Here is a 21,962-nt window from a genome sequence, read left to right on the forward strand (position 1 = left end):
ACAATTTCCTATCTCAGCCAAATCTCTCAGGAATGTAGAGGGAGTCACCCTGAATATATCTGTACAGCAATACTGTGCATTATCCATAGCGCCACCCACTGGACACAGGAAGTCAGACAAACATCATCCGATTGACATGATGTTTACTGCTTGTTTTCTCCCCGTCATGACAACAGGTGAGCGTGCAATCCGATGGCGCCGCAGCCCGACATGCGCGGCAGGCAAGCAATTGCCTTTGTTGTTGTATGCTAAATGTTTGTTTATGAGTTTGTGTACTGGTGTTCTCATGTATGGGGTGTATGGGAGACTACACATTTCGAGCTATGATTTAATGTAAGAGATAGTTTTTCCTTATGTGAGTTAAGGAATGTGGAAGGTGTTGGGGCCCCCGGAGTCATTAATCAGCTCTGTGTTTGCGTTTAAGGATGTCCAAACATATACATTTCTATGTAAGGACAGCAGCAGACTTAGGTGATTTACAGAAGATGAACAGGGAGGCAGACCAACTCCTCTTTCACCTATTCGATAGATGGAACCTCAGTCAACCAAAGTGACCAATTAGAGATAGGTAGGTGCGGGCAAAGGGACCGCACAGGCAGAGAAGGTTGGGTGGTTACTTGTAGATTTCCTAGCTAGTAGGCTTGAGAGGATTTCTGGTAGAGCAGCCTTAAGCAGAACTTTGCCATAGATTTCGGAACACCAGCGTGTGGCCACATTGGTTCGGACGCAGGCTTGAGATCCATTTCAATAAAGATTGCACTTACATTCCACCCAGCCTTGCCTCCACAGAATTATTTTATCACCAAACTACACACCAACACCTTGGATGAAGACAACTTAGAAACAACACGTATTAATGAGTTCAGCGGATCACAGCTTGTCCTCAGCTCCACCACTAGTCAATCAGCACTCTCTGGTCCTGTCTGGTACTGTGGACATTCTCTGAACCAATGATCCATGCCCCACAATTGAAACTCTTCATTGTCTCCTCTTCCTTGTTGCCATAGTCCTCCTCTGCCTCTTCCTCTGCTACATCCTCTGCCTCTTCCTCATTGCCATGCCTCAAAAATTTCGAGCTGACCCAACATAAGCTTGTTGTTAACCTCTTCTTTCTTCTTTTATCTCTTTTTCTGCTTGTCTGTCATTATTTTTTCAGCATGTGCAGCGTGTTTATCCACATCACGTATTCTTGCTGTCTCATAGCCAACACGGTGTTCTTTCACATGCTTTTGATGTCAGGTAACAACCCTTGATTTAATCTGTCTTTCATATGTGCTTCCCATGGGCTCATAGGAGCAGCACCATTATCATCAGGCTGTGGGTGAGGTATCCTGCTGTTGTCTTCGTGGATTTAATCATTCGAGTCAGATTATCAACTACTGACTCATCAGACAATTGTTTGCAATTAGCGATCTTCCTCAAGTCCAGCCTGTATCCAAATGTATCATTCATCCTGTCCAGCAGAGCTTCAGTCACAGTTCTGTTGTGAAAACCTTTGCCCCAGTTATAATTAGAGTCACCAGTAGGCCATCCTGCTTCAATAAAAATCGATTTCATGCCCATTTGGAGTCAAAGCAACCGTTTGACTTCATTTTGCCTTGAATTGTCCAAGTAATACTCAAAGTTGAGCTCCATATTCTTCTACCCCACATTTAGTTGTGGACAACTCCGTGCCACCTCTGTCATGTCTGACACTGTCCATGGTCTACACATTCCTCCATACCCATCTGCGACCTTCACCGGTGGCAGCTGCAGCAAAATGTCAGGGGCATGTTGGAACTTGGGCCTGTTCTCCTCCATCTTTCTGGAGCCTTAGCTGACCTTGTCGTATGTTATCGAAAAAAAACATCCTTGTTACACTGCGGTGAGGGTTGTCTCATTCTGGGTTTTTGTTTCGTGACTTCCTGTTTTATTTTGAAAAGTAACTCCTCTCGTTTCACTTGCCCTTCCTCATGTGTCATCCGTTTGATTGCCTCCCCTGATTCCTGATTGTGTCCACCTGTTCCCCTTTATCCTCATGTGTTTTATAGTCTGCGTCTCCCTTTGTCTTGTGCCAGAGTGTCTTGTTCTTCCGTGCACCCCAGCCTTTCGCCACAGCCTTCGTCTTGTCCAAGCCTCGTTTTCCTTGTTGGTAATTCTGTATTCATTTGCCTCTTAACAAGTGATTTTTTGTTATTATCTTTTTCTCTAGTTTGAGGTTGTAACATCAGAAACAAGACATAACTCCTTATCCCTGTCAATATTGGCACCAGGATTATGTCAAAAACAACATTCCTGGCTTGAGCAGTGTTATAAGGAGTCAGTCAATTAAAGGATGTCCCATGTGCACTATTTTCCACTACAACTATACCTCACATAAAACTGACAGCTGCTGTTTCTTGCTGTTAAAGTGGACAGGATGTTGCGATCAGAGCAACAGCTTCTTTTGGAGTCACAATTCTGTCAGTCAGCACCAAAATACATAACAAATTGGGACAAAAGGTTCTAAACATTTGTTGCAACAGAATATCAACTATTAAAGAACCCTAAGACATTTTACAATGGAGATACATTCCTACAGCACCAAACCCAGCAGATGATGCCTCAAGGGGACTGAAAATGTAATATTTGGTTAAAAAGAGATGGATAGAAACTCAGAAGTTTCTGTGAAAAGCAGAAAATGAATGCACAGCACACTTTTTGGATTCAGACATTGCTGATGACCCAGAAGTTAAGAGGAACTTAACAGTAAATGCATTTCTTGCTGAAGATGTTTCAAGTGACACTAAATTCACTAAATTCTTCAGTCGGAAAAGGCTGAAGATTGCCATTGGTTGGATTCTCAAGTTGAAGATGATTTCCTGACTTAAAGTAAAACAAAAAAAGTTGCTAAATACTGCAAATACCAGTGTCAATGGTTGTCAACTCAAGTTTGAATTTCAGACATTTTAACTGGCCTGATTGATGGGGCAAGTTGCATATGGGAAGAAACTGTTCTTATGGTAAGAGGTTTTGGGTCTGGGAGGCACCAAAAATTATTTCAAGAATGTCCAGCTCAAGATTACGGTTTATCGTTGATAGAAAACATGCACTATATGGCCAGAAGTATAAACACTCGAATATTACATCCATATGTGATCATCACTGAGTTTGTGCAGCCGATGCAGGATCTTTAAACTTCAGTCTTTTGTGATCACATCAACAAACATGTACTAAATTCATTTGGAGTGCTATACAGTTTTCAATGATGTGTTTTGTTAACTGGTTTTAAATGGGTGTGTATTTGTGTTGGAAACCAGTAAATGACCAGAGAAGGTCTTCAGTGCAGACAGTGTTGTCAAGTTGATCTGGCTGCCTTTTAGAAATGGCTTTATATATGATATATGAATTGTAGATGCTCAAAAAAATTTGAATTAATAAAAGACCAGAGTTGATTTGGTGTCGCGCTATGTTGATTCAGGTTGTTATTAATTTTCCCACAACACCATGACTTTTAATGCCATAAATATATTGACCTGTGCATTTTTTATATTTATGCAGCTGTTTGGCTCTTCTACGTTATAATCTTTAACTCAGATATGCTACAACAGACAAACAGGTGTATTTAAAAACTTTATTAGCGACACATTCACAGGAAAGGCAACTTTCTCGTTTCCTGTTTCCATCTTCGATAACATCCAGCACCATTCAAACAGCGACAGAGAGTTAGCATGCAACACTTTTCCTCAAACAAGACTCAGAAGATCAGTCGGGTGTGTTTTATAATGAAAAACTAAACTAAGATGCATTAACAAGGACAGCTATATCTTCTCTTCCTGTTTTCAACATCTGCTGTGGCTATGAAACCTACAGATACATTTAACTGAAGGGTGACGGTTAACATAGTCCAGTGTTAAAGGTCCCATATTATGCAAAATACACCTTAGAGCGGTTTTCTATCAATAATATGCATCCCAGGCCTGTCTACAATCCCCCCTGGTATGAAAAAAGTTCATCCTCTCCCTTTTTTGCTTTCTCCGCCTTTAGAAAATGTGTGCTTATACAGGCCAGTTGAAGATAGCCTGTCGGTGACGTCACCGACAGATGAGACGCGTCCCCCTAGGTTGGTGGCACCGCCCCAGGTGAAGGTTTGCCACACCCGAAGGAATTATCTAAACGGTGCCATTTTTTTCCGCTCGGTTAGAAAATGGCGAATATACGACCGGGAAGAAGCGGTTGCTCTGTCGTTGGCTGCACTAACGAGCACCAGAGTCTTTTTTAAACCTCCCTCATCGGGGGTCTTGAGGACTCAATGGATGGATTTTATTTTTAATGGGAATGTACCCACAGCAGTTCCCAAAGTGCTGTATGTGTGTGCTCACCAGACAGCAGTGTTTCACAACGTTGTCGCTCAGAGCTAGACACGCAATTGCTCTGTTGTTGGTGTATAAATCAACAGAAGTGCCTATATTCTGTCCCAGCTACAGAACAACAGTAGAGACAGTGGTCGTGTTTCATTTTTAATGACAACGTGCCGGCTGCGGTTCGTGTTAGCTTGTATGTGTGTGCTAACCACCTCACGTCGGACTGCTTCAGTAACGAGAGGCAATACAAAGCTGGCTTTGCCTCGACACTGACCCTCCTAAAAGGATCAGTCTCAACCATACTGGACCCAGCAACTGCACCCGAGCCAGCGATAAGTGTCGCTGCGGTTTGATAGCATTTACAGTTGCCGATGAGTATGGTGAAGTCAGCTTGAAACTGGCTAACTAGTTAGCTCCGCTTCGGTCCGCTATGCAATGGCGTTTGAAGCGAGTTTAATGTTAATAATATTACGAGGGAGCTTTGTTGTCACAGTAGAAAGTCTGGAAACATGTGCAGACTGGAGACAGAGACGATGCAAACAGTGTATAACAGTTTGGAGACTGTGTTGGAGACAAACACAGCTTTCGCTAGCTGTTAGCCATTAGCTACATGGCAGTAGCTGTAACAACACATACAAACAAACTAATATTATTCAGCCAAAATAACCATTCTGAAACGTCCTGCTGCAGCCGCAGAGTCTGTACTTCTTCCGGAGCCTCTACTTCTTGGTCCGATTCTGGGTCAAACTGGTTCGGTTGAACGAAAAAATCTCCGCGAGCCATAGTGTTACATCCACCGTAAACATTAGCGCATGCTACCGTTAGCATAAGGGGCTTCCCCTCCCTGAGAGTGACGTAGCAGGCAAGGCTCCCCAAGTAGGCGTTGACAGACGCAGCTCATTAGCATTTAAAGGTGCAGGCACAGAAACAGAGTGCTGTGAACAGAGCTCAGCAGAGCGACTTTTAGACAGCTGGAGTTCAGGACCATGGATGTGTTTGGGGCAATACATATCAAATACAGAGTTGTTGGACCTCTGACAGCTGTGTGAAATTGATGAAAAACAGTATAAAATGGGACCTTTAATCTAAAACACTAGTGAGGAGGAGGCGCCAGACTCTGGAGCCAGTTTTCGTAGTGGCCAAACTGTGAAGTTACAACGTCATGTGATGCACTGTGGCCCAAAAATACTTATGTATATGGGGCTGTAAAACATTGGATACATTTTTTTGAGCATCAAACCCCCCCCCCCCCCCCGCAAAATGACTTGTTTCACTATCACAAATGGAACCATTCAGTCAAATAACATTTGGAAATTCTAGAAGAACCGCATGATTGAAATAATTTATCCTTAATCAAGCCGGGCACTAAACAGAAAGTTAGCCAGCTCGGTTGGCAGAAGTCTCTATTGCTCATGCTCTATGGGCCGTACAATGCAGAAACTATGTGAAAAATGAATGCGGGTCCGCCTCAAGAGCAGTGTCCAGTAGTAATAGGTCCAAGTGTGAGGCTAAAATCAAGTCAAACTAGAACTGCAAGCAGTTATGAACAGGGGCTGATTTGTTGTACTAAATCACGCCCACTTTGACCAATCGTTACTTAACTAAAGGAAAAGTGCAGCAGAAGTGGGCAGGGCCTATGTCAGAAAATCTAGCTCTATTTGGGAAATACATGAATATGATGTTTATGAGTGTGTTCTTTAAAATGTGGAAGTTAAAGGCAAAAACACATTTACATCCGTTATAGTGCCACCTATAGGCCAATTTGCACCAAATTTGGCACAGAGCCTCTGGATGACTTCAGGAATTGACTTAAGTTTGATGTTGAAAGCATTTAGTTTGACCGAAATATGAAAAAAATATGTGTGCCAAAATTCTTTTGACAACTTTTCATCATACACATCTGGAGATTCTATGTGCAAAGTTTCAGGCAGATGGCGCTTAAATTGTAGGAGGAGTTCGAAAAAGTTGGTTTTGCATATGTGGCGATTGAGCGAACGAAATGTGCAGCAGTAGTAGGCATGTTCTATGTCAAAAACCCAGCTCTATTCTGGGAACATATGGATATAAGGATAAGGTTTTGCGAATGTGTTATTTAAAATGTGGAAGTTACAGGCAAAAACGCGATTGCATCCATTATAGTGCCACCTAGTGGAGTACATGTGCAATTTTTGGTATGGAAGAACTGTGTCCTATTCTATATGTACCATATACATTTCAAAGCTCTCAGCATTATAGTTTGGCTAAAATTAATGTTTGTTGTTTATCTTGTAATAAGCCACGCGTTGGCCTAGGTTATAGCGCCCCCTTCAGGCGGATATATGTAGTTTTTTGTGTCTGAGGTATGTGCAGGTGTCTGGACCAACTCTCCAAATTGCACCACCCTCCCTTGCACGGTTTAGCCTGCAGCACCACTTTTAGCAGGAGAAAAAAAATCTTTACAATTACAATAGGGTTCCTAGCACCGCTGGTCCTAGGAAATGTTTCCTCGGCCCCTCGGGCTTGGCCCCCTAATAACGTAAAGTTCATGCTGCTAAGTATTGAAATACTGCTTCCACTCTAAAAAAGGAAGGAAGGATTCATTTCAGCAGTTTAAAAACAAATGATCAAAACTAATGCAACAAAACACCCTCTTTGTCCCAGACATTTTTTTTCTTTTTCAACAAACACACATCAATGAATAAAAGTATTCTTGCCTTATACATAAAGTTTCTAACTTGTTGCTGGTTTTTGTTTTGAACTGGGATGTCAGTTCCAGTTTGTCATTGCTATGTTCTTATAATCTGGCATCCAATACATTAATTGTTTGAAATTTGGTTTATAAATAAAATTAGTGACATTATTTCTGGGTATGTCATATGAATGTTCTAAAGTCCATTGCCACATGTGAGTTAACTTCAAGTCTACTTGAAGTACAGTTAAAGGATGAATTTCACATATTGAAAAGTTATACCTAAATATCTCAAGTACAACAATTTGTATAAAAAAACTATATTATACAAAACTATATATTTTAAAAAAACAACTAAAACTTGAATATTACTGGGGGTATACTTTATGTTACAGCTGTGTCCCTGAAAGTGTTTCTCTGCGCTTTCCTTTTCCCTGTGATTCCAGCGTCAGTGTTGTCATACACTTCAATGTGTACTTTAATCAACTAAAATGTGGGCTAGAAGTAGGCTAAACTATCAGGACCTAAAGTGTACTAGTATTGTTCACAGAATAGCTTCACTGCAAAATAAAACGGAAATGTAGGCAACCTGGTAGAGTGTGCACACCATGTACAGAGGCTGAGTCGTCAGCAGGCTTCATTCCAACCTCTGGTCCTTTGCTGTATATCTTTTTTACGTAATAAAATTAACTTGAAGCAGACTTCTTTTTATAAGGGTAACCCTAGCCGTAACAGATGCTTCTGAGAAAACTTTAAATCTTTCTGTTGACTTGCTGTGTCACAGCAAAGACTTATCTTATTTCTTGCCCATGAGATCAGGGCCACATGCAACATACTAAATGAATGGAGTTACACTGGAGCACTGTGAAAGTATCCATGGTAAGAAATGTCCAGTGTCTAGTTCAAGTGCAGGTTCTTATTACTGTTGTGTTTGACAATGTTTAACAAATAAGTATAAACAACAAAATCTTTTCACACAGATGCACGGATATAATAGATGTTATTTTAATTAGGTTTAGGTGTTCAAGAAGTAATAGTTGTTTCAGCAAAAAGTGTAAAAGGAATAATTGTTGCATCAGCAAACAGTGTTATGACATTGGTAGTTGTTGGTAGGGTTTGAGTATGGAGGATGGCGGGTGGTTGAGGGATCCCTCACTAAGCAGGGGTTCCAGTAAGGCAAGGCTGCATTTTATAATTGGGCTGTAACAATCCAAAATCATATCTGTCAAGATGATTATCAATAACATAAATAAGATTTAGCACATGTTGTACAAACTATCAGAGGAAAGATCTAGCATTACCTCTTCTTCACAAAAAAGAAAAAAAGAAAACATGATCTACATTCCAGTAAAGGGTAGATAATCTTATACACCTTTGTGTATAAAAAGATGCATATTCAGTTTGTTGAATGTTTAATTGTGTTAATTCCGCTAAACCTATAAAAAGGAACAGGAATAAATAAGTTGAAACTCAAGCATTCAATTGTTCTTTCTGATTGCAGGAGCAATGTTGTATAAACTGTCCCTGTTTTATGAACTGTCCTGAACAGAATTTCACTTTTACTGCAAAGAAAAAAAACAAAAACAAAAAACAAAAACAGGGAAAGCTATTGTCCTACCTCTTCAAATGCAAGAATCTCTCAGTAATCAGTCTCATGGTTGCTCACATGGTACAGCAAGTCCTTTTGGACTTAAATCCTCCACACATTTCCATTGAGTTCGCAGCACAGCAGCTAAACTGTCATTAGAACTGTTGGTTGTAGCGAACTATGCACCTAAGGAAGAGTATACCATCATAGCATACATACAGTACAATCAAGACTGAATTAGAAAAATACAGGTACAAAATGATTACATTCAAGAAGACAGTACTAGCACAAAAGGGTATTATGGTCATTTAGAACTAACTACCTTATATAGGAATTTCAACTTTATAGAAGCATTTTCTAGATAGAAAAAGTGAAGGGATGTGGATATTATGGCTGTTTGGTTGATGTGTGGGATTGCTATTGAGTAGATTCTCGCATATATAATAGTTAAAATGCATAATTTCATTAGACTGGATACAAATTATATATTTTCTTCAAAGATCATGCTCATTTTGGTTTGGGTCATAAGGTGCAAATATTGTATATTAAAAGAGTGGTGTCCTTTTGTTGCACTTTATTCCAACTCTGGGCTTAAAAACCAAGGAAATGTTATTGATACTCAGGATGAATTGTGCTGATATTTTACCTGAAGATTTACACACCTAGACAATGCAGTGCAACTGTTATACTAGCTTTTTTTTTTTTTTTTTTTTTTTTTAGAAAACAGGATTTCTGTTTAAATATACCCTTCCCTTCTCTTTGGCAAATGTCATTAAACCTACTTTCTATTGGCAAATATATCTTTATTTTGGGGGCAGACAATTTCTTTGTCTTTGAAAAGAACTACACTGATTCCACCACGGAAGAACTATACAGTTTACTGCCTGGAAAATATCATCCTTGATGTAACTTCTCTAATATCTGAAAAAATATATATACCGTTTATTTTTTGGATTATCATAAAGCATACTGTGGTTCCCTTAAGCTTAATTGGGAAACATTTGCAGTTAGTTTGCAGATTGGACAAATTTAGAGATGAATCACAGATTTGATGCATGAACTGCACTATTTGCACACACGGGCCTCCATACGTCAAATGTTATTACCATGTAACAATGCCTTAATACTACTACTACTACTACTACTACTACTAATAATAATAATAATAATAATAATAATAATAATAATAATAATAAGTGCAGTCGCAGTCATATACACAACTCTAGAGATGAAAAGGCAAGCTCATTGTCTAGAGATGGTGGATTTTTATCTCAGTGCCTGGTTGATTAGCAGGTAAGCACAGATGACTCTAATATGAGCTTGATCTTGTCAGACAACATTCTTGATCCAGTAAGCTTAACTTCAGGAAAGCCACTGAAGTTCATAAAGGGGACCTAGTTAAAAGAACATCATGAATGCATACAATTTAACAGAAGAATGATCAAATAGAAAATAAAAGAGCTAATAAAGTTACAGATGTGACTGAATCTAAAATGTTATACATTAAATATTGGTCTACACAGGGGAAACAAAGGCTGCTGAGTAGTAGGTGAGCGACATTGCTAGGGAGTCTGTGTGCCTCTGTTTTCCTCCATTAGCCTGTGGCAACTCTTCCAAGTTCCACAAACCCTTGGGAAGACAACAAAGCTGCAACTTTACCACATTCATCCTTATTTTTTCTCCTAACTACAGCTGATAAACTGTAAACACAAGTATGGCCAAGACAGAGGGATGGAAATGGAATGATTCTGACAAAACATTACAAAAACAAGGCCAAAAATTAAGAACACAAAAAAACGTTGGTTCTATGTAACCTCTGAGTAGACCATTACTTGGGAGTAAAATCTCAAAAGGCCGATGGGAAAAAAAAATGGGAAATATTGTCAAATGCCTTGTCTCCATTAGATCCGAGTGAAAGAGTATGCTCTGATTTGACACATTAAAATCGATATTTTGTTTCTGCACGTAATCGGAGAAAATCTATATTGTATTTCTTATTTTTTTTTAACTGCTAATTTTATGAGAGATTAAACAAATAATCCATTTCAATCAAGGAACTCTTGATCTTTTATATAGGACCTTGTGGCTGTCCAGAGGACATCATAGAGTGGTGCAGTAATGAGGCATAAAACCTGGATATTGGCTAGCATTTTTGCGAATCCGGTTCCCTCGTCGCAATGTAGAGTTTTTTTGTAATGGCTTTTGGTTAAATGCCTGAAATAGGGTCTGTGGTACCACAGGCTCAAGATATTTACACGTTTTTTTCTATGACATAAAATACATCATTAAATATATCTACTAATATCTACTTACTAGTCTGTCTTTACAGGCGGACTTCAGTTGAACATTTGTCTAGCTCAAACTTTACAACTCTGGACAAAGACAAACAAGACTGATCAATCTACAGAAAACCTGTATAGTAATTGTGTAGTTAGACGCTCAGTGGTGGTAAATTGAAATCATGCCACCACAATGTAGTCTGTTTAAAGCCTAACATTAGCTTTTTATTTTTACGAATTAAATTGTTAACACTTGAAAGTTACAAAAGTGGTGTTCATCTGTGAAGATTATCTTGCTGAGCAAAACGTGCAGAGTTAAATTTCTCTGTGGTATTCCAAAACCTAATTCACAAATCCTGTAGGCTTTCTATCGAGGGAACCAGGGCGACCATAACTTCTGTGCTGGCCTACAAAACAATTTCATCCCTACATCACTCTATTGAGATGCTATGGTATAAGAACACTCTGACTGCTGGAGACAAAGCATTTTATTACCCTTCCAGGAGCAATTCAAACTTCAGCTGCAAATTAGTGCAGTGTTTACGTAATAAACAAATTAAACACCTATTCCATAAAATAAGTTGCACACAAGGCCTTGACCTTTGTAATTGCTACGCAAAATGTATCAAGTATTGACAAAAACTGCATTTCATTATCCATACATCTTAACACTGGCTTCAGGACTGTGATGGTATGGTGGCTGGTTGGGGGCTTTGTGGTAGCAAAGCAGGTCTAGGTAAGGGTTAAGGCTATATTTGCTTTCACTTTCGCACAACCTCCCTAATATAGGAAGCAATTTTCAAGCTGACCTACTGCCTCATAAGCCTGAGAGGGACACTGTGAACCTACTACTTCAGGATAAGGACGACAAACAAACACCCTCAGCTAAAGTCAGCTCTAGTTCAAGGGTATGCAAAGGTCTACTCTTACACATTCATTCTAACATAATTATTTGTAGCTACCACAAACTGTTGCATCATCTTAACACATATCAAATACACAGCCATGATTTCTTTGTGGTTCTAGTACACCAAATTAATGTACCACAAGGAAACACTAAGCGAGTAGTTGGTAATGGAAATCTGTCCATCATGATCATTTACCCTGGTTAAAGTCATTTTGGGTTGAAGCTGGAAGGAATGGAAGGGATAACAGCTATTCAAATACAGAGGTATTCTACAAGAAGTGGAGGGAACTCTTCAGTAGGCATGTGTGTGAGGTAAAAAGGTAACAGAAAGCGGTGTTCATCTATAAAACTAATGCAGTGTTGGGTTTTTGTCCTGGCCTAAAATGCTATTTTTTAAATCACAAAACCTTAAAAATGGTCTCTATTTGATGTGTACGATTAACAGATGACAACCATCACTATAAAGGAAGCCATGCACAGGGGGAGAGCTTCGTTCTTCCACAGGCCCTAACACAGCATCTAACGAGGGTGAGAGGAGGTGAAAAAAGGTATTTTCCCTCAAACCAAAGGTAGGCTTCAAGGAAAACACTGAGTGAGGAGCACGGAGAAGAAGAGTGTCTCTTTTCTCGTTCATGAACACAAGCTCAAGCAAATTCATCACAAGGGGAAGGTGGAGTCTGTTCAAAACTTCCTGATCCAAGGTGTCCCTTTAAAGTGAGGGAAGTAAAGCTCCACTGCTAACGTCCATGTTGTGGATTCTCATAACAGCAACAGAGTTTCACTGATCAGCGCAGGAGATGAGAACTGGAGTCGGGGCAAGCTCTTTCTTCTGACTGTCAGCCAAACCTCTCTGGCTTCTGAAAAAGGACATTACAGAAGACGTCAGAGTTTGTTCAAAACTTAACCCGTGTTTATTTGAAATGAAAAAATCTAAAACTGTCCAAATTGTGTCACTGAAGAGAAGTACTGTGAAAGAAATAAAGGGGAAATGGTACAACATGAAATAAGACGCCAAACATCTTGCTAAAGCAAAATGGTCTGTGACTAAAATGGGAGGTGGTCAAATCGGTGTGATTGTCATGGAGATGGGTGAAAGAACACATTTCATTGCAGGTAATGTTGCACTTTCAGGTCTTCTCCTCAACAGAGCTCTGCATAAATAAAGTCCCTGAAGCTGGAACTATCAACAACAGAATGAATTATAAGTTCTCACATAAAAATAAGTATTTCTCTTCATCAAATAAGTATTTTCTCACATACAACAAGAAAATTATAGAATCTGATATATTCTTTATCACTTGTACAGGTGATGTAAAATATATCTGTATGACTGGTTCTTCCATGAGATACAATGTAAAGGATCAGAGATATTCTTATATAGAAAGCTCATGGTTTACAATGACAACAACCAGAAGTCTTATAGGGAATTCAGAACTGATATTAACACCTGTGAGTGGTCTGATCACAAGTCAAAACCTTCAACAAGTTCACACCTGGCTTGTGTCTCGGCATTAGGGCTGTGACGATATATCGAAACTGAAATCGCGACACACAGATCCACGTTACAGCCCTACTCGGCATGCATCTGGAGCGACCACTTGTGAAAAATATAAAAAGTATATCCTTTACACACTGTTAATGCAAATAAACGGGTACATTATTGGAACAAACAGAATAGATGTAGTAACTCCAAAATAACTCACAACATTTTGTGATTTTTTTAAAGGGAAGTCTGGAGACTTTCTCAATTTGTGATAAAGTAGTTACCTATATTGGTTACTGTTTGCTTGATCTGTAAAATTTGACATGTTTAAAATCAATAAAAAGTTGTCTACTTTCATATAGTCATGGTCAGAAGTTAACATGGGCTTGTAAAGAACATGCATATCATGGCAGTCTTGAGTTCCAATGATTTCTACAGCTCTCATTTTTCTGTGATGAATGAGTGGAACACATACTACTTTGTCACTAAAACATTCATGAAGTTTGGTTTGAATTTAGTATAGGTCTTCTAAAAATGACAAAATCCACTGGCTCTATAATATAAATACAATAATTCTAATATTTGGTTAAATTGGCTATTTTCATCTCAGTTGGGTGCTTTTGATGCTATCCACAAGCTTTTGGTCGTCCTCTGGCTGAATTTTTAACCACTCCTATTGACAGAATTGGTGAAGTACAACCAAATTTGTTTGACTTCTGGCAACGACTTCTTTCTTCAGTATAGTCCACATGTTTAAGTCAGGACTTTGGGAAGGTCATTCCAAATCTCAATTCTAGCCTGACTTCGCCATTCCTTTACCTCTTTTGATGTGTGTTTGGAATCATTGTCCTGTTGGAACACCCACATGCACCCAAGACCCAATCTTCTGCTGATGACTTTAGGTTTTCCTGAAGAATTTGGAGATTAGTCTCCTCCTTCATTATTCCACTTACTTTCTGTAGAGCACCAGATCCACTGGCAAAAAAACAGCCCCACATCATAACACTACCAGCACCTTGCTGGAAGGTAGGTGTGGTGTTCTTGGGGTTAAAGGCCTCACCTTCTCTCCTCCAAACATATTGCTGCTCATTGTGATCAAACAACTAAAGTCATGTTTCATCTGACCACAGACTTTTCCTCCAGAAGGTTTTTTCTTTGTCCACGTGATTAGCAGCAAACATCAGTCGAGTTTTAAGGTGCATCACCTGGAGCAAGGGCTTTGTTCTTGCACTGCAGTCTCTCAGCTCATGTTGATGAAAAGCGCACTTGACTGTGGACAGTGATACCTGTCTTCCAGCAGCTTCTACTTCACTGCAGACTTGCTCTTTGGTGGTTTTTGTTCGACTCTTGACCATCCTGACCCATTTTCTCTTAGTAGCAGTCACACAACTGTGCCATGCACTCTTTACTTACAATTATTTTGCACAGGTGATCTCGGGGCCTGTAACTTCTTTGAAATGGCTCCAAGTGACTTTCCTGACTTGTTCAAATCAATAATGTGCTCGTTCAGATCAGTGCTGAGTTCCTTAAGCTTTCCCATTGTGGTGTTTCTGGCTAATGGCTGTATCAAACAAGCCCTATTAAAATGAGTCTAGAAAACCAAATTTCATGAATGTTTAGCGTGACAAAGTAGTATGTGTTCCACTCATTCCATCACAGAAATTTGAGAGTTATAGGAATCATTGGAACTCAAGACTGCCATGATATAATGTACATATTCTTTACAAGTGTATGTAAACATTTGATCACTAATTGGTGAAATCAAACAGCTGCTAAATGTTGGGAGGTAAGAAACACTTTTGACACAGCAGCAGACAGGCTCATCTGTCCCTGATCTGGGGCTTTTTGTCAATTAGCTCCAAAAATCGCCAAAGACAGCCAAATCAGGGCTTAAATCTTGTAGTGCGAACTTGGCATTGGTATTTTTCTACTTACAAAAAGTAAGTGGCAGAGATATGAGCAAGAAAATGTGTGTGTGCCCGGAAAAAAAGTACTATGACAGGACAATTCCAAACTATACAAATCTATGGTACTATATATTAAAATGCTAGTATTAGCAAAGGTATGAGACACTCAATGACACTTGGTGATGAGCACAATCTTATTGTGCGGATTGTCAACAAGCAAACTACAAGCCAATTATCTTTATATTTTTACAGCCTGTAACATCTTATATTGGTTGTATGTAGGTCACTAAACGTTATTGTAAACAGACAGACAAGGAGATTTGATGGCAAATACACATCGTATTGAACATCGAATATGTTACAAATGCTGTGTCTCTACCTGTGAACGTTTTCCATGGCTGCTACCTCAGCGAGGGCTGCCAAGCTGAAGAAAGCAGGTAGCTCTTGTGATACGATGCTCTTCTCTGCTTCCTCTGCTCTGGGATTACTGTAGCACCCTTTATCATTGCATAAATTCTGTTGGGATAATGGCTTCGTATCCTGTTCCTGGTTTAGGTCCCTAGTTTTGTCGTCTAAAAAAACAAACAAACAAAAAAAACATGCACCATCAGAAATGATTGAAGCAGAACATTCCATTTGTATTTCCTTTTAGATCTATCAAAAACAGGAATATAAAATGTTAGCACTTTCACTAAAATACAGCATTTGAAGAGATACGACATCAGTGTCTGACTTGTCAGAAAAAAGTACTACATAACATAATAACTTGTTATGTTATGTACTATTCAGATGCTTATAGATGCAACATACTTATAACCTTCAAGTTTCAGCAACTGGACGATGCGAGGTGAGACAAGATAATGTTTTTATGGTTCTCAGTGCATCTGGTGGTTGCATGGCTCTGATAATGATGTGTGCTCTCAGACAATGGAAGAAGGGAGTTTTCAAACCTGGGGGGTCTGTGGCAACCACTCACCGCCTACTGGACACTAGAGTTGGTGCACATTCCTTTCTTTACCAGGCTTTGTTAGTGCAAGGAGGCTGCATGTTGGGCTTTAGTCTACATGCAGGCCACTCTATTGTAAGGGCCACGTGGAAGTAGGGATGCACCGATACCTCTTTTTTTCCAACCTGATACGATACCGATACTTAGATCTGAGTACTTGCCGATACCGAGTACCGATGCCGATACTACTACCACCAAAACAACCCCCAAAAAACTATTAGGCAAAATGCAATTAATTGGAAGACAGGTTTTATTTTCTTCTCTGCTTGTTACAACAAATGATGATAAATGAAAAATAAACATTTGTGAAATCTTCTGAGAATTATTGCAGAGTTTCCACATGTTAATCAAACAAAATATAAATTAACTATTTATCTGAGCCTCTCAAACAGACGCACGTATCAGAGTGGGACACTTGTTGCTCACTACAAGAAGACCGCGGCAGCCCACCCGGGCTATAAAGCAGCTAACATTAGCAGAATCATTTAATCATTGTGTCCCGTATGTGAAGAAAGGGTCCCGATGGACAGCTGTTACAGATGCAGTCACGCTGCATATCGTTAAAGATATAGAAAATAAACAACCTTAATTTGAAAATGAGTATAGTGGCTCTGAGCTAGCAGTATAGCAGCGCAGCGCCGCTATTCCACCGTCTGGGGAGAACACTGATTGGTATCGGTTCTTGGTATCGGCGAACTTTAACGAGTACGAGTACGAGTATATTAGAACAGTATCGGCCCGATTCCAGATACCAATATCGGTATCGGTGCATCCCTACGTGGAAGGTAAAAAAAAAACCACTACCACGTTATAACTTGATTTTTACTTTATTGTACAAACGTGACAAGTTTCACGTTATAACGACATAATTAATATTATTATATCTCATTTACATTATTTGACTTCATACATCATGTTTTTGAGCACGGTGGATGACATTGTGATCAGTATGTATACAGTAAGAGGGATTCTGAAATGCATGTGGCTGTACAGAGGAACGAATCAGTCCACCTCCCTCTGTAGCTAGCGTCATTTCTTATTGATCAGCTGGAGGCACCATAAATACAAGCTGCCCAGCACAGCTACTGACATTCCTATCTGTCTATATGGAGTTTGCCTTCAATAGTGATTAATAATCAACAAAGACGATGACAACAACTCTGTTTGGCTGTATATGAGCATAATGCTCTATTTAACTGGAAGAGGAACAATCATTGATTGATTTAATGTGAACTGGTGCTTGGTAGTGCTGTCGTACCGTGATCATTAGGGTTAGTAATGAGACAGACAAAGGCAGATTTTTTAAATTCTATACTTGCTTACTGATCAATCAATCATTAATCACTCACCCTCAACAGGAGACACACTGCCATCAGCTGTGCGCACCAAGTGTGTGATCTTGGTCTTCCTAGCCTTCCTCTTCTGGCTACCAACTAGCATCTCCATATTAGTGGTGCACTGGACATCTGGTAACATTATGGCAACGGGGGCACATGATTTGGCCTTTGAAGCTGAATCCAGCATGCTGAAATCATTCTGTACCACTGTGGTGGAGAAAAGATTCATCATAGATTTTAATGATTTGATCTGAAGGCTTCATTCATTTGTTCAGTTTCATAGTGCTTTTAACAGATGAAAATGTACTGTTTCAGTGCAAGCTGAAACATGTACATGTTGTACATAAATTACAGTTTAGAGTGCATTGTTTTCAATCAAACCAATCTATCAATATTGAATAATATATATATATACATTTAGAAAAACATACATTTAGACATCCCTGCCTTATAACGCACAGATATCAACATCCTAGTTCACCTTTGTCCACTGCATCTGGTTTCTCCTTTTTGTGTTTGTGCTTCCTAACAATCTTGTGGAATGAAGTCTTTTTCTGAGATGGAGATGGCCCTGATATAGCAAAAAAACAAAGAAAAAAGAGCATGGAAATGCTATGTCATGGAATCCAAATGTTTTTGTTTCAATAAAGAGAGAACTGGTCCTGAACACAAGTGTGAAAAACATGATTTACAAATAGGTACAGAGTGGGCCATGGATGAGATGAGGGATATTAAAGAAAGGCCATTGTGTTTATTGTTAAGCCTTTAAATTTGTTCTTACCTTTTCCAGCTTTAGAGACGTCCTCTTGGACAGTGGATCTGTCTGTCTTCTTCTTCTTTGTGACAGCAGTGCCCTTCTTATCAAATGTCAGTGGGCTATACTGTGGCAAGCTGTTAAACTTCCTCTCAAACTCCTCCTCCAGTTTCCCTAGTCTGATAAGTGAAGTTCAGAGTTTACATAGCTGAGCATGTAACCAATAGCATATTCCCATATATCATATCAAATAGCATATAGCATATGTTAGTAACCATATTTCCATTGCAGCCATTTTCCACCGGTGTCATGCTCAGGATGGGAAGCGCAAAAGCGCCTATCAATAGGATATTATGTGTGTGTTCCAGGTTGACATTCATATATCATTTCATCACTTCCTGATTGAGCAACAACCAAAAATACAACAGATAGTAATAATCCAGAAGGATACTGGGCTGCACTTCAAGGTTAAATAACATATTTGATTAGCTTTAAGCCACTATTAGAGCGAATTCAACTACTTCCTAGCTAACATTGTATTGTGTTTGACAATATGATGGGAGAGGAGCAAATTAGCTACTGCTGAAATATCAACACTAGTTTATAATATAACTTTTGTACCTGCTCTTCAGTCAGTAACATTTCATGACCTTATGCTTACTGGAACATATATTTCTTTGTAATGTTCACACATCAAACAACATTTCTTGCAAGCCCTTCAGAAGTGATTTTTTTTGTGGCAAGACATGCCTATTTAGTAACATAGCATTCCCCCCCATTACAAGCTTGATTACATTGAATGCATCTTACTTCCAGTTTAAATACATCTTCGGTCCAAAATGTGCATTAAGATTTCAGAATTAATTTAAGTCTTTTCGTATTATGCAACACAATCAAATGGTAATATTAGCAAAAATGCTGATAAATGCTCACAGTAGAGAATGGGTTATCAAATATGTTTTTTTACCTTGAACTATGGCCTGATATCCCTAAAGATTTTCACTGTCCATTGTCCCTACAGTTGTTTATCAATTAGGTAGCTGTGAAATGGTAACATTTGGACAGATTTTCTATGTTTGCACCACTTGCAACTTGGAACACAGCAGTACAATATTTGAGCTTCCCACCCTGAGCATGCATCACAGGAAATAGTCGCAGTGCAAATATGGTCTGTTGACAGTTTAGATGCACAAACAGTATATATAGTCAAATATTTATGATTTTACACACTACCAGGGTTTAGCCTAACCCTAACCCTTCCATACAATAAGGTATATAGAGAACATGAAACAGAGGAACCAACCAAAGTGATGTGACTAAAAATTACTATTGATTATATCATTTATCTGGAAAATGATTGTACTACATCCTTCAAAGATAGGTAGAGTGAAAAAGAGTGAAATGAGGACCTGAAATGACTCACCCCTGTGAAGATTCATCTTTGGACTTGGCCTTTTTCAACTTCTTGGGGTTGTTAGGTCCCATTTGAGCAACTGCCCAGCTGACATCACTCCAGTTTGCATCATGATCAGAAGCACGGAAAGCACCTCTTTTACCTGCACAAGTACAGACCAATGAGAAAATATCATTAGCATTTGGTGTTGTAAAAAATATGCATTTACAAAAATAAATAGACTATATTAATTTATTAATTAGTTTTACCTCGGTCAATATTGGCTCTCAGCGAGGTCAGCATTCCCTCAGAAACAAGGGTTTTATACAAGGCGCCTTTACAGCTTCGCTCTGACTTCCTGGAGCCGCGGTTCTCTGTGTTGGGCTCACAGTTCCCTTCACCCAATCTGTCCCTTGCCTTGTCCACCTCTTTGACCTTAGCACATGAGGGGTTGGGGCTGCTGGGGGAGTGATGTGGTGCTGACAAACTGCACTCAAGGTCTGTGCTTCCTATATTTGCTTCTTCTGCTTTTGTCTTGGGACTATCAGTCACCTCTTCCTTCATCTCCATCTCAGAGGAACTGCACTGCCTACACTGCCGACTGTCATCCTCTATCTCTTCCCCTTTTTCTTTTGCAAAGGTCCTGACTTTGGGCTTACTCTTCTTTTTGGGCACACCAGAGTTTCCGCTCTGGATCTTCTTTTTTGGCTTCTCTTCTGTGTCTTTCCAGGCCCCTTTGGCCACTGCCTCAATTGTACTGAAGATACTGTCCATGTTTGTTTCTTCATGGTTGCACTTCTTGATGATCTTTGCTGAGCAAGGGATCTCATCAGGATCATTTGACCTGGCCCCCTCTTTATTCTTGCTTTTGTTTTTGACACGTGCATTTTGGCTGCTGAGTTGTGAGGGAATGGCATCAGTGGAGGTAGAGGTGACGGACGAGAGCAAAGGTAAGAGGGTTGATGAGGGTGAGGAGGGAGGACAGTCGTCATTGTCTGCTTTTTCCTCCTTGATCTCTAGCTTGACAGTAGTCGGCTGGAAAGAAGCTGAAGAGGAGCTGTCATCAGGCTGAGATTCCACTGTGTCCGTTTTTCCAGCTTCAGATGCTAAGCACATCTTACAAACACAACAGATAAAACTCACTGTTAAACAAACAGATATTAAATGACAACAACCAAAATTTATAATAATATACCTCTACATTTACATGATATAGTTTTTTTTTCTAAACTGATAATATTGTTTTCCATATCTTTTTCCTAATAATCTTGGTATGACTAAATGCTTTATTTCTTCTATTGATGACAGTGATGCTTTACAAATCTTTATATTTTCTAAGCAGATATTTATATAGATTATATGGATTTATCATTATGATAAATGACTGTGTTATGTGACTAACAGACAAAGTTTTAATCCATGAATGTCTGTCACAGTGAATTGTTAATTAAACCGCGGTTAACACAATCCTGGACAAATATGTTTATGAAGAAAAGGAAGAAAATGTCATAGTCACATGGGAACTTAGCCAATGTTCAACCGACTTTGTATCAAGACGATATTGGTAGCCCATGTGTGAAATGGGCTGTAGGTTGTAAGCTACACTAAAGAACAAAACATACCTTGAATTCACACTTTTACAGTGTTAGAGTACTTTTGTATCTATGTGTATCTCTACATTAACATGTACGTTTGCACCTGAGGAACAGATGATCAACTCCATTGATTATTTAAAACTCCTGAGTCACTTCCTTTGGAGAGTTTATAACTACAGCTTTTAGTTTTGCTGATTAAATGTGACACAGTTTTTGTTACAGTGACATGATTGCATCTATGGGAATGTTTAAAATAACTGAAAGCATCTGATATTTCTTTAAATGTTGTACCACAGCCGGCTTATTATCGGGTCAGGCCTCTATGTCATGAGCAGTTCATGGGCAGTTCAAGCCCGTGCAGACCACTAATTCAAATGTCAAAACTTTCAGCTTTTTTCTGACATTTCAGCATTTGTTAACTCATTTCAACCTCCAGCTTTATGAGCATTAGTTACCTTTCAGCTTTTCTAGCAATGCTTTATCATCTCTTGCTTTCTTAAGCTGTTGAAGTTAACCTTCCATGTTTTTCAACATGCATGCAATGCATTTTCTGATATTAAAGGCAATTAATTTCACATTTCTTCTTATTTAGCAATTCTTTCAGAATGTGTTTTGTGTTTTGTACCTTTGGATTTGTTTACTATTGTCCTGTGTTTTAAAACCTTAATTCCTTCCCTCTTTTCTAAACAGATATTTAATTCAAACATCAAAATGTTCAGCTCA

At 39.1% G+C, this 21,962-nt stretch overlaps 1 protein-coding gene across 17 annotated transcripts in view; it reads right to left on the reverse strand.

The window, feature by feature from the left end:
- Positions 1–7,973: 7,973 nt before the first annotated feature.
- The window catches only part of bbx (BBX high mobility group box domain containing), a 46,102-nt gene continuing 32,113 nt past the window's right edge, over positions 7,974–21,962 (reverse strand). For 13 of the 17 annotated variants that reach the window (XM_030437470.1, XM_030437471.1, XM_030437462.1 and 10 more), the window contains 7 exons: positions 19,914–20,760; positions 19,675–19,807; positions 18,279–18,430; positions 17,979–18,068; positions 17,510–17,704; positions 15,534–15,726; positions 12,543–12,621 (listed from right to left, as the gene is read on the reverse strand). In XM_030437470.1, coding sequence (XP_030293330.1) covers positions 12,543–12,621; positions 15,534–15,726; positions 17,510–17,704; positions 17,979–18,068; positions 18,279–18,430; positions 19,675–19,807; positions 19,914–20,760 — 1,689 coding nt within the window. Of the gene's footprint in view, positions 12,622–15,533; positions 15,727–17,509; positions 17,705–17,978; positions 18,069–18,278; positions 18,431–19,674; positions 19,808–19,913; positions 20,761–21,962 lie in introns of all 17 variants that reach the window. The other 4 variants (XM_030437475.1, XM_030437474.1, XM_030437460.1 and 1 more) reach the window with 3 other exon arrangements.

This window comes from Sparus aurata, chromosome 13, assembly GCF_900880675.1.
Source record: "Sparus aurata chromosome 13, fSpaAur1.1, whole genome shotgun sequence".
In the NCBI taxonomy this organism is placed as follows: domain Eukaryota; kingdom Metazoa; phylum Chordata; class Actinopteri; order Spariformes; family Sparidae; genus Sparus; species Sparus aurata.